At 35.2% G+C, this 16610-nt stretch overlaps 1 protein-coding gene across 11 annotated transcripts in view; it reads right to left on the bottom strand.

Moving 5' to 3' along the window:
• The window catches only part of bru3 (bruno 3), a 197856-nt gene that overhangs the window by 6545 nt on the left and 174701 nt on the right, over positions 1–16610 (bottom strand). For 10 of the 11 annotated variants that reach the window (XM_069847323.1, XM_069847322.1, XM_069847320.1 and 7 more), the window contains one exon: positions 14727–14899. In XM_069847323.1, the coding sequence (XP_069703424.1) occupies positions 14772–14899 (128 nt within the window). In that variant the 3' untranslated portion in view covers positions 14727–14771. Of the gene's footprint in view, positions 1–7745; positions 7840–14726; positions 14900–16610 lie in introns of all 11 variants that reach the window. The other variant, XR_011336142.1, reaches the window with a different exon arrangement.

The following is a 16610-nucleotide window of genomic DNA, read 5'->3' as shown; positions in this document are numbered from 1 at the left end:
TTTACCATTCACATCGAAATTCTGAATTTAGCAGGAGTAATAACACGTTATGTTTATACATGTGCTGAACAACATGTTACACTTATGATATTTCTATAGTTTTTAACTGTACTTTTTACTGATTAACTTTTCAACTTCTTTACTGTATTAATTTTTAGGAAATTACCTAGCTGACTAGTTTCGAAGTGTTATTCTTCATTGTCCAAAGCCTAGTGAAGATCCCACGCTATCTTCTGGTTTCCTGTTGTGGTGGGGTGTGTTCATGATTGTGTCGAAAAGGGTGTTTGTTTTGAAATTGAGTTGAGTGTTCAGGATGTGATAGGGGTGTGTTTTTGTATGTTTGTAAATTTCATATTGTTCTAGGGTGTCAAGTTTCTGGTTTTTTGTTCTACAGAATTTTGATATATGGTTCCAGGGTGTTAAAAAAAAGGTATTTTTTTTTTTATATTTTCGGCTAAAATCTCACCAAACATTGCCTTAAGTAAAGCTAATACATAGGAACAACGACTTCACTTCCTTCTTTGATGAAAGCTGCACTTGTAGTTTTTCCTCATAAAAATATGTTGTGTTCAGCTGGGATTGAACCTGCAGAGGAAAATACGGTAACCACTTTACCATTAAGGCCAATGCAGTGCCATAGGGACAACCATGAACATTGCATTAATTATTCTACATTATAGAATATAGATACGAAATTGCAATACCGAAGTATCTTTCAGTGAAGCAATTTTGCTATCAAAGATCATATACAGTATTTTACTTTAATCTGTTATTTAACGACGCTAAATTAACTGTGATGTTAATTAGCTTTGGTGAAATTGTGAAAGTGAAGGTATCTGACGAGATGAGCGAGAGGGTTTGCCATGGGATTATCTGACATTTGTCTTACAAAGCTCGAGAATATCCTAACAGATGATCAACCTATGCTGGAACAGTCTTGGAGCATGAATCCAGCTTGTTATTCCAGTGCTACATTTGTGACTAAGTTTCATATAAAATATGTAACTTACTGGTAATTTGTTACTTCACGACTATGTGTACATTATAAAGCAATGTAAATATAAGGCTTATAAAACGAACATTTCAGATACCATTTGAAATAAGTACATGAAAACGGGGTAAACTTGCACCTTGCTTGGTATTCAACACGTTAAATATTTTGAGACATTAGAAAAACACTTACAGATTAGATACAGGAATATTATACTGACAATTTAGGAAACCGATGGAGTCAAAATGTGCACTCTTACAAGTTGTGTCAGTTTGTGGCAGAGCAATAATTGAAATGGGCACTTCAGTACAGGTTTTGTAACTTTCTCATATATTTATTTTTGTGCTAGACACATAGATTTCACTCCAGTGCATGTCCTCTTATAAAAAAAGTTTCAAAGTGCAATTGCAAAATGTGGTTTTTAGATATGTGTGACTAATTAGTTAGCATATAGTTGTCCCTCAGAGATGAAAGAGTTGCACACTAGTTGTGCACAATATCACAAATATCTAACTGTACGAAAGAGAACTATAAATTATTATTATTGTTTTACTTGCAGTGAATTAGAGGAATTCTGGCTTTATTTCCAGAAATTGTATTCTAAGATGGCTGGATACACCATCCGAATACCAACTTCATTATAAACTATTACTAGTTTTAAGTAAAAAAATATATATATAAATTTGTAAACTTTCGTTTTTGATTATTATTTAAAGAAAAAATTAGAAGATGTAATAATTTAGGCTTTTATAGTTAACAATGTATTGAGATACGAGAATTGATAAAACTTTTCTTGATTAATTTTTTTTTCTCTAACTGTAATTCTCAACTACTTAATAATGTTTGCTCCTTAAAAGTATTGTTATTTGTAGTCAATACACTATTTTCAGAAATACTATCACTGTCAGAAACAATTCTGAAAGTCTGCTTATCAATATATATAGTGACTAGGAATACCAACATGTCCTGTTTTTCTTTTATTACCATAAAGGAATATTGTGGAGTCTCTTTCTTTTCAATGCCATTTCAAGTTTTGAAATTAGGAAAAATTTACAGGATGATAAAGGTGGTGAACAAGGAGGGTGCATTGTCAGACCAGGGGAAGTTATTTAACGACTCTGTAACAATTACGCGGCTGTCCAGGATCAATGGAGTTTATGATAGCAAAGTTGATCAGTGATTATACAGAGTGTTAAAAAAAGTATCCAATATTTTAGGAAGTGCTAGTATACATCAAAACAAGAAAATAATGTCTAATAGACATGGGTCCTACAACACATACTTTCTGAGATCTGAACACTTGTTCATAGGAGGTGCTCAATGTTATGTCCATTCATGGCAATACATTCCTCTGCCCCTTGGAGTAAGGAATCACGCACTCTTTGAAATTTGTTTTAATACACTGATAAGAAAGTCCTGATAACGAGCCCCAGTTAATCTCTGTGGTAGCACGTATGGTCCTGTTAATCTATCACCAAGAACGCCTGCCCATAAGTTGATTGAGAATCGATGCTGAGCCATGTTTCTTCAACTGCATGGGGATTTTCATCAGCCCATACATGCTGATAACGAAAATTCACAACACCATCTCTGCTGAACCCTGCTCATATCCGCAACCAGACTTTTGTTTTCAATATTTCTTGCTATGTATCATTATTCCATGCTAGGGGTGTCAATTATGGTATGATTATTTGGTATAGGTCTCGCAAGTACGGGTTACAGACGGAAAGAATGCGAATCAAACACTGTGATAAGGAAGAGCGGGCGACAGGAAAGGTCACGAGATAACTTGAATGATATTCAAGAGTACAGTCGGAAGAGAAATGACATCGATAGACTCAGTCTTGCATTGTGATAGTTACATTACGACTTTAGTTTGTTCCATTGCATGTGAATACGTGTCTTGTATCGCACAGTATTATTATTTCATTCGTAAACATATGTTGAGCGTTTAATTAGCTTCGAATTTTTCTCTTGCTACGTTCTTTATTTCCACAGCGATGTCCTCATCTGTTCATCTTCTTGGAAGAGACAGTACTTCCATCGGCATGCACCTCTTGCCCCTCGGCGTGCCTACATACACACGTCAAAACAGACAGCAACGCCACCATTGCTTTTCGGTAATCGTTTCTTGCGCGAGCTATAGTCTGCTGTATTGTAAGGCAGAGAAATGCATTGCCATGAATGGAAGTCACATTGAGCACCTCCTATGAACAAGTGTTCAGATCTCAGAAAGTAAGTGTTGTAGGACCCATGTTTATTAGACTTTTTTTTCTTGTTTTGATACATACTATCACCTCCTAAAATATTGGATACTGTCTTTTTAACACCCTGTATAAATGTTAAAAGTGTATATAGAACAATAAAGAATGAATCCCTTTTGCTAATCCCAATACTACATCGGCAACTGAATATTGTTGTTGTTGTTAACTAATGCTGAATATTTGCCAATAAAGCCATTAACTCTCTTGCTCTTCAATATTTCTCACATACAGTGGGTTTAGAGGAAAGGCCTGGAAATTGCTGAAGTTGATTCTGATCGATTTCTTTCTGAAGACTACACAATGGACAAAGTGGTGAAGAAAAAATTCAAATTCTGTTCAAGTGTTTTGACAAATAGCCATGCCCGCACTTTCCCTTGGATACTCAGGAATTATATTTTGTTGTACATTGGGATGCTCCCATCTTTTTATTATCTGACATTTCGTGGAAATGGCATGATATTGTATCTTGATATTTTGAGTTGATTAATTTTTTAACTGTTGAAAATGATAAAGTTGGCGTGAGGTTTTGTAAGATTTTACTTCCTTTCTTAGCAATACAGTCAGCAGCTTCATTATCAGATTAATCCACAGTGTACGGTACTGATACCCATTGCAAGACCAACCTTTTGTTGAGTTTCATCAGATGGTGTATAATTTTCCAACAATCAGTTACATTTTATAGCAATAATAGCTGCTTTAGAATCACTGAATATAATAGCTTGTTGAAAATAAGAGATCTGGTATAAACAGATTTTCAAGTGTTGAATAGATGGCTTCAACTTCTTTATACAAATTTATAGCTTCATAACCTATATAACCATACGTTTCATAACCATAACCTCTATTTATAAAACGAAAAAAGTGGACATGTAGCACCAGCACGTGTTCCATTTTGGTTGGACAATAAGGATCCATCAATGAAAATATTGAGTCATCATTTCTTAGGGAATCTACTATGAATAGTTTCCAATGTTGTTTTGACCATACATTCACGCTGACAGTGCCAGAGAATATGATCATAGTGAAGGAAATAGTCTAATCTCCAGTGTTTTAGTTTTGCGTTTTCTCGGAGAAGTTTTAGTAAGTCAATATAATACTACACCTTTTCCAGTTGTATTTCAGAAAATATCATTTGTATTTCAGAAATTATCAAATGTATTTCAGATTAGACAATGTAATTTCAGAAATTATCAATTGTATTTCAGATGTCAATTCAATTTCAGATAGTATCAATTGTATTTCAGATTTCTCAATTGTATTTCAGACGGTAACAAATGTATTTCAGATTTGTAAATTGTATTTCAAAGGGTATCAAATGTATTTCAGTTTTGTCTATTGTATTTCAGATGGTATCAAATGTATTTCAGATCTGTCAATTATATTTCAGATGGTATCAAATGTATTTCAGAAAATAAGCAATGCAATTAAGATTACATACCGCAGTCACTTTTATTTCACAAAATACGGTAACAAATGTAGTTCTACTTGAGATTTTAACATATAGGCCTATTTAAAAAAATGGAAAATGGGTTTTAAAAAATCCTCAATTTTATTGCATTTTAGCATCCGACAGGCATATTCACCATAGCTAAAGCTGCAGCTTGATAATTGTACTGTGTTGTACTGCACGAGCACAATCATCACCAACAATATTGTGTGTGTTGCTTCATCAATTTTACTCTCTACAGTTGGTAAATTAGCCTACAACACCAGGAGCTATGACGTCAGGAATTCCAAGATGGGTTTTTATGTACGTCTTCACTTTACACCAAATGATCTCGATTGACTTTAACACTGGAAAATAAGGTGCCAACCGTAACTTCTGAAATGCAAATGTTAGTTTCTGAAATAAAATTGACAAATCTGAAATACAATTGATGTTTTCTGAAATACAATTGATACTATCTGAAATTGAATTGACTAATCTGAAATACAATTGATATTTTCTGAAATACAACTGGAAAAAGTTGTAACATACCATAATATACAATAATAATAATAATAATAATAATAATAATAATAATAATAATAATAATAATCCTTGGTGCTACAGCCCTTGAAAAGCCTAGACCGACCAGCCAACTGCTGGCCTCACGCTCACATGCCGAAGCAGAGGTGGACGATCATCCAACCAGAATGGAGATATCGTGTGGTTAGCATGATGATCCCCCCAGCCGTTATAGCTGGTATTCGCAACCTGATTTCGCTACCTATCGTAGCTCCCCAAGTGCATCACGATGCTGGGTGGGCACCAGTCCCATACACTGGCCGAAATTTCATGAGAAAATTTCTTCCCCCATGAGGACTTGAACCAGTGCGCATTCCGTAACGCGAGTCCTAGGCAGGATGCCTTAGACCACGACGCCACGGCTCGTGACACCATAATATACTCTAATGGAAAAAAATTCACAATGCACAATCCCTTCAATGTCAGTGGTACTGAAGGAAAAAGGATTTGAATATTCCTTCGATAAAAAAATTTACAGAACATTCTTTGAATTCGACAAGCAAACTTTCACAATTGCTTCTGATTGTGGCGTAATTACTAGAGATAATGTATCACTATCCAACAAGATTACCTAAAAGGAGGCAACATGGTTTAAAAGGTGAGATTTACTGATATGGATGAAAATATAGGTCCCGAAACTTTTAATCAAAAAGTTATATGCAAAATCTTATCCAACTCAGTACATGAGTTGAAAAGCAAGAATATAAATCTTGTTTCACAGTTGCAAAAATAATAATTCTTACCTACCACTCATAAATCGTATATGAGAAAGTACGTGCATTGTACCTGCACTTTTACTTTTCATTAATATTACCGAAGGCACGAGTCTGAAATGAAGAAGCAGTACAATACACAGTATTATAGTTAAACTCAAATAAGTAACAACACTGTAATATCTATCCCACATCAAGACAACAATAAACTGACATATGTAAGCCACAAGCTGCCGTACCGAAGCATTCCACAGTCAGCTGAAATATCTCACACTCAAGATCTACACATCGGGGGCCGCGACCCTGCGCCTGCACCACCACTGCTACGTTCGGGAGCCATGAGGAGGTCTATACAGGAAGGTCACTAAGCCGGCGACAACCATATGGCCTGCGCTAGGCTACTCTATGGTCCAGTAGAAGAGTCGAGTCTGCATGCCATGCACCTCACACCGTCCTTCTGGCCATATGGTGATCGCCGGCTCCAAAAGAGCGTTACGGAAACAAAATACTGCCAAAACTATGTGAAAAATCAGCACTTCTAACACGAGCCCTCTCCAAAAATAAAACAACCACAAAGAATTTAGAGGCAACAATTACACAGTTAGATATAGTAAACAATTACACCAACACCCATTACATCAACTGTGTGACCCAACTAAGCACTAACAAGTTACCAGTGTCTCTATGCTCACAGACAGAACAGAGAGAGGCAAGCAACACTGCACTGCGCCTTCCACATATACAGCACAGCATAGCATATCCTCGAAGAGGGAAGAAAATGGAGGTAGTTTCCGTTTCATTAACCGCACGACTTTATTTTAGAGTAATGTAATACTTGAGATAATAGATTGATGTGGTGCTTAACATCCACATCACATGGAATGTCAAGCCAGAGGCCCTAGAGGACGAGGATTCGGAAATTCGTATGTGCTATATATATTATATATTATATTACTGTAAGTATATGTATGCTTTCAGAAGACTCTGTGTGATGCTTTTCCCCTTGAGAGAAAGAGAGAGAAATATATATAAAGAGAGAGTGAAAGAAATAGAAAGAACTGGAAGAGTGCTAGAGGTATTGTATTTGATTGAGTTAAAACACTATTTTCATATATCAAGCAAAGTTTATTTGACTTGTGCGAAGAGTCAACGGTTTGATGTCAACAGAAAATTCTGCCACTGAAACCTCTATCACTCTCCCTGAATAAAATAAAATGTGGAGGAAAACTGAATGGGCATTGGTGCAAACACCAATTTGTTAATACATCCATGAGTTTGTTTAGAACATTCAACTCAAATCCACACGGCAAATCAAACCAATTAAAAAAAAGAAACAAAATAAAATAGGAAACAAATTCCCATCTACATATAATCGAGATTTAGTTTCCTGAAAAAATGTATTTGTCTAACAAAATAATACTCTACTTTTGACGCCAAAGCAGCCTTACTTGCTCTCACTTCCTAAGAGTGATTTATTAATAAAGCAACAGTAACAATTAAGAATATCTTTTCTTGAAACATATTAATTTTGTCTCTAGCAGTCTAAACAAATGCCAAGTCTCTGCTTACACGTGTTTTGTTAGCCGAGTGTCACGGGCTTCATGAGCTGTAAAGGCTGCTTGGACTGATCAAGAATGACTGTTAGTTCTAAAAGGGGGAAAAAAAAAAACCACGTAACGTAATGTAACGTAACGCACTTGACGACAGCTTAGCTGAACAACAGAGAATGTTGCACAACATCAGGACGATTGTTCAGACGGGCCACTTACTGGGTGCTGAATCTCATAGTTTTACATCAGTCAGTGCGCGCGTGTGTGCGTGCGTAGGAATCGCTCGCACCGTGGCAGCATAGTTTCCATGACACTGAAGGAACGAATGGTAGGAAAAATGATCCATTAAATTTGGTTACATGTTTTCATTTCTTTTTCTATTTGAAACAAGTGGGATAGATGCTAGGAATTTGGGAAAAGAGAAATAGAGATACAGTTTGAAAAAAATCTGCTCCTTTCCAGTCCCACTCTGGTCCATGCTCACAACTCTCTGTAAAAATAACTCAACTTTCAGCATGTAAAAGTACAGGTTTTCAAGAGTATTGGCCAGCATAAAAGAACCTACTTGTTCGAAATTTTACAACCGGTTTTATTACAATTGGTTGGTCAACACTTATAAATTCTGAATCTGATTACAATGGATCATTACCATTCAGTATCAGTAGTGAGACAGAAATACTTCCTTTCACCCATACTGTTAAACTTTGATAATGAGGAGGTCAAAGAAGAATTGGCTGAAGTTATAAAAAGAGAATTTGTTTTATGTGATTTGATCATAAATATGATACCGGTACTGTTCTCTTTTCTTTTGGGTGATTAAGCAATATTTAAGCCTTCGGAAACAAATCCACGACATAAATACAGTTGCAAATGTTACAAATAATTATAGCTTGAACATCTGCACGGAAGAACTTTTTATTTTTATTTTCTTTTTATAGTTTTAATAGAATATTATATTTGAGAATAAAAATTGTTTATGAAAAAAGAAGAACAGAGCAAATTTTTAGTTACAATTACCTTGGTTGTATTATTTCATACACGAAGGTTAATATTTGCAGTACAAGTAATAGATACAAAAATATGACATAGGCCTATAACAAATAAAAGCTATGCTGAGAAAGGTTCTACTGCCAACCTGTAGCTCAGAAATTCGGAATGTCGATAACAAATATTTACAAGAAATACATGCAGCAGAAATTCAATACTCAAATGGTTATAGTCTACTTGATCAACAAAGAAACTACAAATAATGCCCATGGCTTGTCAGTATATTTTTTCATTAATAAACTTCCCTGTATGTAATCGTGAAAACTTTGCAACTAATTCAACAGTACATAGTATAAATACTAGTCAAAAATATGACTTTCATCCTCCATTGGCAAGTCAATCATGCTATCAAAAAGGAGTGCGTTTTATGGCAGTAAACATTTTTAATAGTCTCCCTATGGATATAAAAAATCAAACTCAAAACATAAGATTATTAAGGACCAAATTAAAGTACGTAGTATCTAATTTCTCACACCTTCTATTCTGCAGGTGAATTTATAACATTCAACAACATTGCATGAATATTTCTGTCTTGTATTATGTATCAATACTAACCCCCTGTGTTGTTCTAGTATATTGTAAAACCTTCTCCATATATATTCCAACTAGACTGTGACTTTATAGTAGTACTGTACCAAGATTTTTTTTGACATATTTCATATTCTAGCTGTGATGTGATGTACGAATACCGTGGAATGTAAATAAATATAATACAATACAATAGAAAATAAATTAAGAAATGCTAAGCAAGTTAAATGTAACAAATATTACTTATATATTTATAAAATGCGGATTCAAATTTTATATGTATTATTAAGATGAAGCCACACAGGATTCCAATGTAAACATACAATTCAAACCAAGAGGAAAACAGAATGATGGTACACCGAGATGGAGAGACAAATTTTAAATTACAAATCTAAACTCTATGAACCTGTCACAGATAAATGGACTGAACCTATGTGTTTTATGATGATGACAGTTAAATATCAGAAAACTTAGGAAGTAATTACTTAATGTAAATATCCAGAGTCTGCAGAAGACTGAAAGTAGGTAAAACAGGACAGCAGCGTAGTCAGGAGGAGAAAATATGATTGTTGGTAGAATAGTCTCAGCTTCCAATTAACAAGTCACGAGCCATACTTGTTATTGATACAAGAAGCATTCATAGTGAATAAATAGTACAGAGTGGTTAGTAGCATTCAGGGCCGTCAGAGCGCAGCTCCTTATTGTGAGAGTTCAGGCGTCATTACAGAATTAGGTGAATGTTACGTATGTCCCGCCCACTATAGAAGACATAGGCCAGTTTTACACTAATCCTAGACATTTAGTATAATAAAAGCCTAAACTAATCTAACCTAAGTGCGTCGGTGTCTATTCCAAAATCGGCGGAAGTCGCTCAATGCTCATTTAACCAATATTATTTGTTCAGTGGGCGGTGGATACTCTACATTGACCCAGAATTAAACAGACAACGAGAGGCACTGAGTCACTAATTTCGGAGTGAAACAGATACCCAGAAGTACTAAATTACGCCAGGCAGTTTGATTTATTGTTTGTTAGTGAGTTACATGTTACTCAGCTCTGTGTTAAAATTGTTATCACTGTGCATTTGGTTTAGAATTTATTAATAGTTGATGTATTACTCAGTTATGTGTGAAGATTGTTATCACTGTGGGTAATTTATGCCATGATATAAATATAATCTAAAACAAGGAGTTTTTATAATTAAGTTCATTTCCTGAAGAACCAGAAACCATTGAAGCCGAATAACATATCACTACTAAATAATTATTATTAATAATTATAAAACAATAACTAAAATAACTACTTAGATCCTTCAAAATCGGGAAACAAAAAATGTATAATATAATTTAATAAACCCTGATACACAAGGTACAACAAAAATATACTATACATCTTGATTACACAACTTTTAACACTGTATCACTTCGGAATATGTATGATAAGACTTTCTCGTGTTAAATTTTAACGTACCTTGTTTACATGTTTCGACCTATTTATGGGTCATCTTCAGAACTGGTCGTTGTTGATCTATTGGCGCCTCTTGTTGTTTCCTGTGAGGGTGCGTTCGTAGTGTAGAGTCAAAGAGTGTATGTGTTTTGAAATTGAGTTGTGTGTTGAGAATATCGAAAACACACACCAACGATATTCTCAACACACAACTCTATTTCAAAACACATACACTCTTTGACTCTACACCACGAACGCGCCCTCACAAGAAACAACAAGAGGCGCCAAGACCAACAACGACCGTTCTGAAGATGACCCATAAATAGGTCGAAACATGTAAACAAGGTACGTTAAAATTTAACACAAGAAAGTCTTATCATACATATTCCGAAAAAAAAAAATCTACATTTACAAATTAATAACAATACCCCATGTAGAACAGTAGTAAGGTGATTTGCAAGAAAATATCCTGTTGCAGGATAGGAAAAATGATCGTCAGCTTGCTAAAAACTTATGATAAAGGCTCTCAAAGCGACAAAAGGCCTGTTACCAGACGCAGACTTCTTATGGAAGAAAAAGTAGATGAAATACGCTAACAACTGAACATATTCTACAAAAAAAATCTCTCCGTCAACTTGCTCAGGAAACAAGCATTTCAAAACCCTCAGCAAAAATTGCCACTAAATTGACTTCGAATCTCTGCACACACATCTTATATCATGATCATGTATTAAATATGGTATAGTATACTATACTCTCAGGACTCAGGAGGTTAAATTAAGATCATATAAAATTACAACAGCGGTCTATGAACTGCTACTGCATGATGATGTTAGTAGAGTCCAATTTTATAACTGGATGCTGGAAAGTGTTGCTGATAGGAGAGAAGATCATGAATTAATCATATTTTCGGATGAAGCATGGTTATGGCCACGTCATTTCACAAAACAACCTGCAGTGGAGTGTGGAAAACCTCTGGCTTGTGCACGAAATCCCACTCTGTGATGAAAAGATTGATGTGCATTCGTCCAATGCAGTATGCTGCAGCTTCATAACAATGTGTGTAATCATCGTCACATCGAACAGTCCAAGACAGCATGTCTGATGCAGTATGCTGCCAGAATTAGCAGTAATATTGGCTCCATTATCCAGGTTACAACGTGAGTTATAGCGCAGACACAGAACGGAGTCTGGGAGCCTCAAACCTACTAACCACACTGTATAAAGAATCACTGCCATGGCAAATTATATATTTGGCTGTAAAATATTCTATTACCGGTACTCATCTATGTCTTCAATGCTGTAGATGTTGATCACAAGCAATGAAGTTCTCTATGCACACATCACTATAACAGTTCTTTTATAGATCTAACAAATTTAATAATGTCTTTATGTTCTGTGATTAAAAACAACCTTTCAATCAGTAGTATGTGCTTCGACTTCAAAGATTTAATCTATAAAACTGCTTGTACAGGGTCTGGCAAAAAGATCCGACAGTTTTTGAAATGAAGCAACACAGTTGTATTTTAATGTAAGTTGGATTTTATTATTTTATCGAAAAGAGGCATTATTGCTATTTACTGATACAAAAATAACAAAATTAGGTTTTAAAAATTACATCCTCCAAATTACTTCATTTTTTTCTAATACACTCCTGAAGCCTGACTCTGAAGTTCAGCTCTGCCCGGCCTACCATATCTCTGGAGTATGGTGGTTCTTAGCTTTCCTGTTGACTTACGTTTTGATGCTGAAGAAGTCTTTCTGAAAATGTTTACTTACCTATTTAGGTACTTATGGCTTTTAAGGAATCCGGTGGTTCATTGCTGCCCTCACATAAGCCTGCCATCGGCCCCTATCCTGTGCAAGATTAATCCAGTCTCTATCATCATATCCCAACTCCCTCAAATCCATTTTAATAATATTCTCCCATCTATGCCTCGGCCTCCCCAAAGATCTTTTTTCCTCTGACCTCTCAACTAACACTCTACATGCATTTTTGGATTCCCCCATATGTGCTACATGTCCTGCCCATTTAATGTTCCTAATTGTGTCAAGTGAAGAATACAATGCGTATAGTTCTGCGTTGTGTAACTTTCTTCTTTAACCACAATAAAATTGTGTTATGGCTGGGAACTCGCCCATGTCGACTCATATTGGAATGTTTTCGGAACCTACGCTATGCAAGAACTACTGCATTATTTGTTTTGAAAAACATCTCCATGGCAAATGCCCGATGTGATGTGCACCGCGGATCCATTGCTACTGAAATGCCATCAATAATGGCGTTCATTCCCAATCCTACCATTGCTGCGCGACTGTCTTAGGAACAGTTACTGCCAGTCCAAAAACGTCAGATCTTCTTGCCAGACTCTGTACAAGATAAAATTATTCTTCTAATTCAATACTACTATACAGGAAAACCAGTCAAAGATTGTTAAAGATTCAACGACATTGAAAAAAATTTGTCAAGGAATGTTTAATATTACTAGAGATTTGACAAGATTTTAAAACATATGCTTCAAGTTCATTATAACCAGCACTCTTATTTTTGGAGAAACATACCGAAAGGTATTTGGGCACCTTTTTGTTGTACCAGTATGTTTCATCATTAAACAGAGAAATATGCTTATAATTATGTTTTTAACATAATTTTTCTTTGAACTCAGCTATGGCCTGAAAATCTTAAAATTGGACGAAAAGGAGGTTAAAAACGACAGAATATATTATACTACACAGAGTTCCACCACAGTCTAGTATATATAGTCACGAAACTCAATACGTAGTAAATATGCATCTATAGATAGTTGCTAACCACTAGGATCACTACTATCGCCTCATTACAGACAATGCAAAATAGTACCTGCACAGTCTATTGTTCCTAGTACCCTCATAAACTCGAGCTTCTTGACTGTATATACTAGACTGTGGTTTCACCACATTTTCCTCCAGAAGAAGAGCACTGATTATAACCTACGTAGACCTACCAAATATTACAATACAAAATGTAATATGTGAATGCTTTGGAGAATAACTAGGCTATACAAACCAATATTTATATTATGGTACCCACGGTACTTAACTGTATGGTACCCTAAGAAGAAGAATAATATTACGACTGTATATTGCTTTTAAACAAAATATTTACCGGTATGATTAGTATTTGCCTAGTTCAGAATCTTCATTCAAAAAATACATTTAGCTCAAGACATCTGTTTTGTAATTTCCTCATACGCACTTTTCTTCATTTAAGTACCAGTATGTTTCTTTAAATAATAATACAAGAAAATCAATATTATAAGCATTTATGCTTCTTTGTGGGTTATTTTACGATGCTTATCAACTGTTATGGTTATCCAGCATCTGAGTGAGATGAAGGTGATAATGCTAGCAAAATGAGTTCAGAGTCCACCACCGAAAGTTACCTAGCATTTGCTTTTAATGGATTGAGGAAAATCCGGAAAAAACTTCAACCAGGCAACTTGTCTCAAGCAGGATTTGAACCCGGGCCCACAAGTTTCACAGTCAGACGTGCTAATTATTACTCTACAGCAGTGGACCTGCATTTATGTTGTTCACAGCATAATTGAGGAAATAAATTGCGGCGAAATGCTTAAAATGTATACTTTGAGAAACTATGTATCATCTTCGCAACATTAATTTTTATCACTAAAATGAGGTTGAGTACCTACTTTACATTGTTGGACTTATGGTACAGTACATTAAATCTTTAACTCTCGAGCCGTCTTCAAACTGCAGAGTGTGTACTATTAAGAAGGGATAAACAAGTTGGAGCCATGGGAATACAACAATCTGGAAAATGCAATGTAGATATACTGAAACAGTTCTAGTACGATTACTCCATGTGATTACATTTTCACTCAGATAAATTTTGAAAGCATTCTTTACAATTCTCTGGAAGAGCAGGAAAGTTTATTTGTTCTTAAAGTTTCCATAGGCTAGGTTGGAGAGAAAGTGTGAGTATGGACCAACAGAGGGCACTGTGTCTTGTAGCCAGCTGCAAAGAAAGTTTCATCTTACAGCAGATGCAAAGCCCATAGGCATACACCACTACCTTCTGAAATTAAGAATAACTGTGTCTAACATGAAAAAATATGTGAGAACTCCTTCCAAAAATGTGCTCATGGACTTTGCAGTATGCCATGCGCCTGAAGGGCGTACCTGTGCTTTCTGGTAGCTGCTGCTGCGGCTAGGCTACAGCGGGGGTTAGTAAGGGCGATTGGCGTCCTTGGGCCTCTTCAGCTGCACTTTGAGCCGCTTCATGCCGATCTGGAAACCGTTCATGGCCTGAATAGCAGCTTGAGCGCTTGCTGGGTTGTCAAATGACACGAAACCTGCAATATATGCACAAATGTGGGATGCTGTATCAACTCTTTTCATTTGTACCTAGGGTAAAGTAGCAACTGTACATGAAATTTTTACTTGTTTTCACAATGTCTGAAGTTAACGATAATATTGGTGAATATTATATTTCACTATTTTTCTTGATAATGGTGATGATGGTGGTAGTAGAATCTGCAATAGTAAAGAGTGCTTCTACATATTCATAAGCTTGTAATACAGTAAAATTAGTAGTAGTAGGAGTAGGAGTAGGAGTAGTAGTAGTAGTAGTAGTAGTAGTAGTAGTAGTAGTAGTAGTAGTAGTAGTAGTAGTAGTAGGAGTAGGAGTAGTAGTAGTAGTAGTAGTAGTAGTAGTAGTAGTAGTAGTAGTAGTAGTAGCAGTAGCAGCAGCAGCAGCAGTAGTAGTAGTAGTTGTAAAGTAATAATAATAATAATAATAATAATAATAATAATAATAATAATAATAATAATAATAATAATAATGGGGTTGAATCTTGGTGAAAATCATTATTTTAATTTTAATTTTTAAACAATGCCCTTTAATGCAGTAATTCATTTTATGATACGACAATAGAAAATATGCAATTTTAATTTTACATTTTTGCCAGGCAGATCATTTTTCTTTTCATTTTTGGGGTTATTAAAAATAATTTTTTACAATTTCTATCGTTTTTATAGTATTTTTTTTTTAATTTCGTTTTATTTTTCAACAATTTTACATTTATATGTAAAATCATTCTTTCTGCTTTTCCACTGATTAATATTTTACTTTTCTAAGAAAACTGATCTTCAGTCACTGGTCTTAATGACTTGATAAGCTGACAGAAAATGTGGCGAGGATAGATTTCACCTATAAATACAGAGTTCACTGCATGCTACAACTATTGTTTAGCTCTCGGCCTGCAAGCACTTAAAAACCCAGCCCTGGGAGTTGCTTAAAATTTATTTTATATCAAGGGTGAGGAACAGGAGACTGGGAGCAGGAGACATTGGGAAAAGAAAATGGATTAAAAATTTTAACTTCTGATCAGAAGTGATATGTAAAAAAAATCCTACTTTAGGACGATCTTAAATTGCAGTGTCTCATTGTTTGCAGTGGGATAGAACTTCACTGTAAATGCATGTACAAAATATTATTGATACATATTATGTAATACATTTATGTTTTTATTACTTATATATATATCTATATATATATATCTTCTTTGTTGGTAACTCTATAGCATCTATTCATGCTTTATGGTTGTGCTAACAGATGAAGTTACTTGTCAACAATGTGACGCTGAAATGTGTGTTCAGGTTACTGCCCAGCGACAGTCCTGATGTAGGCTATTTTATATTTTTGATGATTGGTTAATTAATATTAACCCGGCACACTCACAATCACACTCACATTCATACAAATTTCCAGACTCTAGACACCGAGAGCCGTGCCCGGGAATCGAACCCGGGACCTCCTGATCTGGAAGCCAGCATGCTGACCAACAGACCACAGAGGCGATCGACTTATATTTTTTGATGGGCCATTTTCAATTCATGAGATAAAAAATTAATATATATATATATATATACATGGGTCATTCAATAATAATTAGTCGCAACAATGTTTGTATGTGGCGCTATCAGTGGTAAATGATGCAAGCTGATAACAATGAAAAAGAAGAGCATCTGATGTATATTATCTGTGAGTTTGAAGACAATAAT

This window comes from Periplaneta americana, chromosome 15 (genome assembly GCF_040183065.1).
Source record: "Periplaneta americana isolate PAMFEO1 chromosome 15, P.americana_PAMFEO1_priV1, whole genome shotgun sequence".
Classification (NCBI taxonomy): domain Eukaryota; kingdom Metazoa; phylum Arthropoda; class Insecta; order Blattodea; family Blattidae; genus Periplaneta; species Periplaneta americana.
The sequence above is the reverse complement of the archived record's forward strand: the minus strand, read 5'-3'. Positions and strand labels throughout refer to the sequence as shown.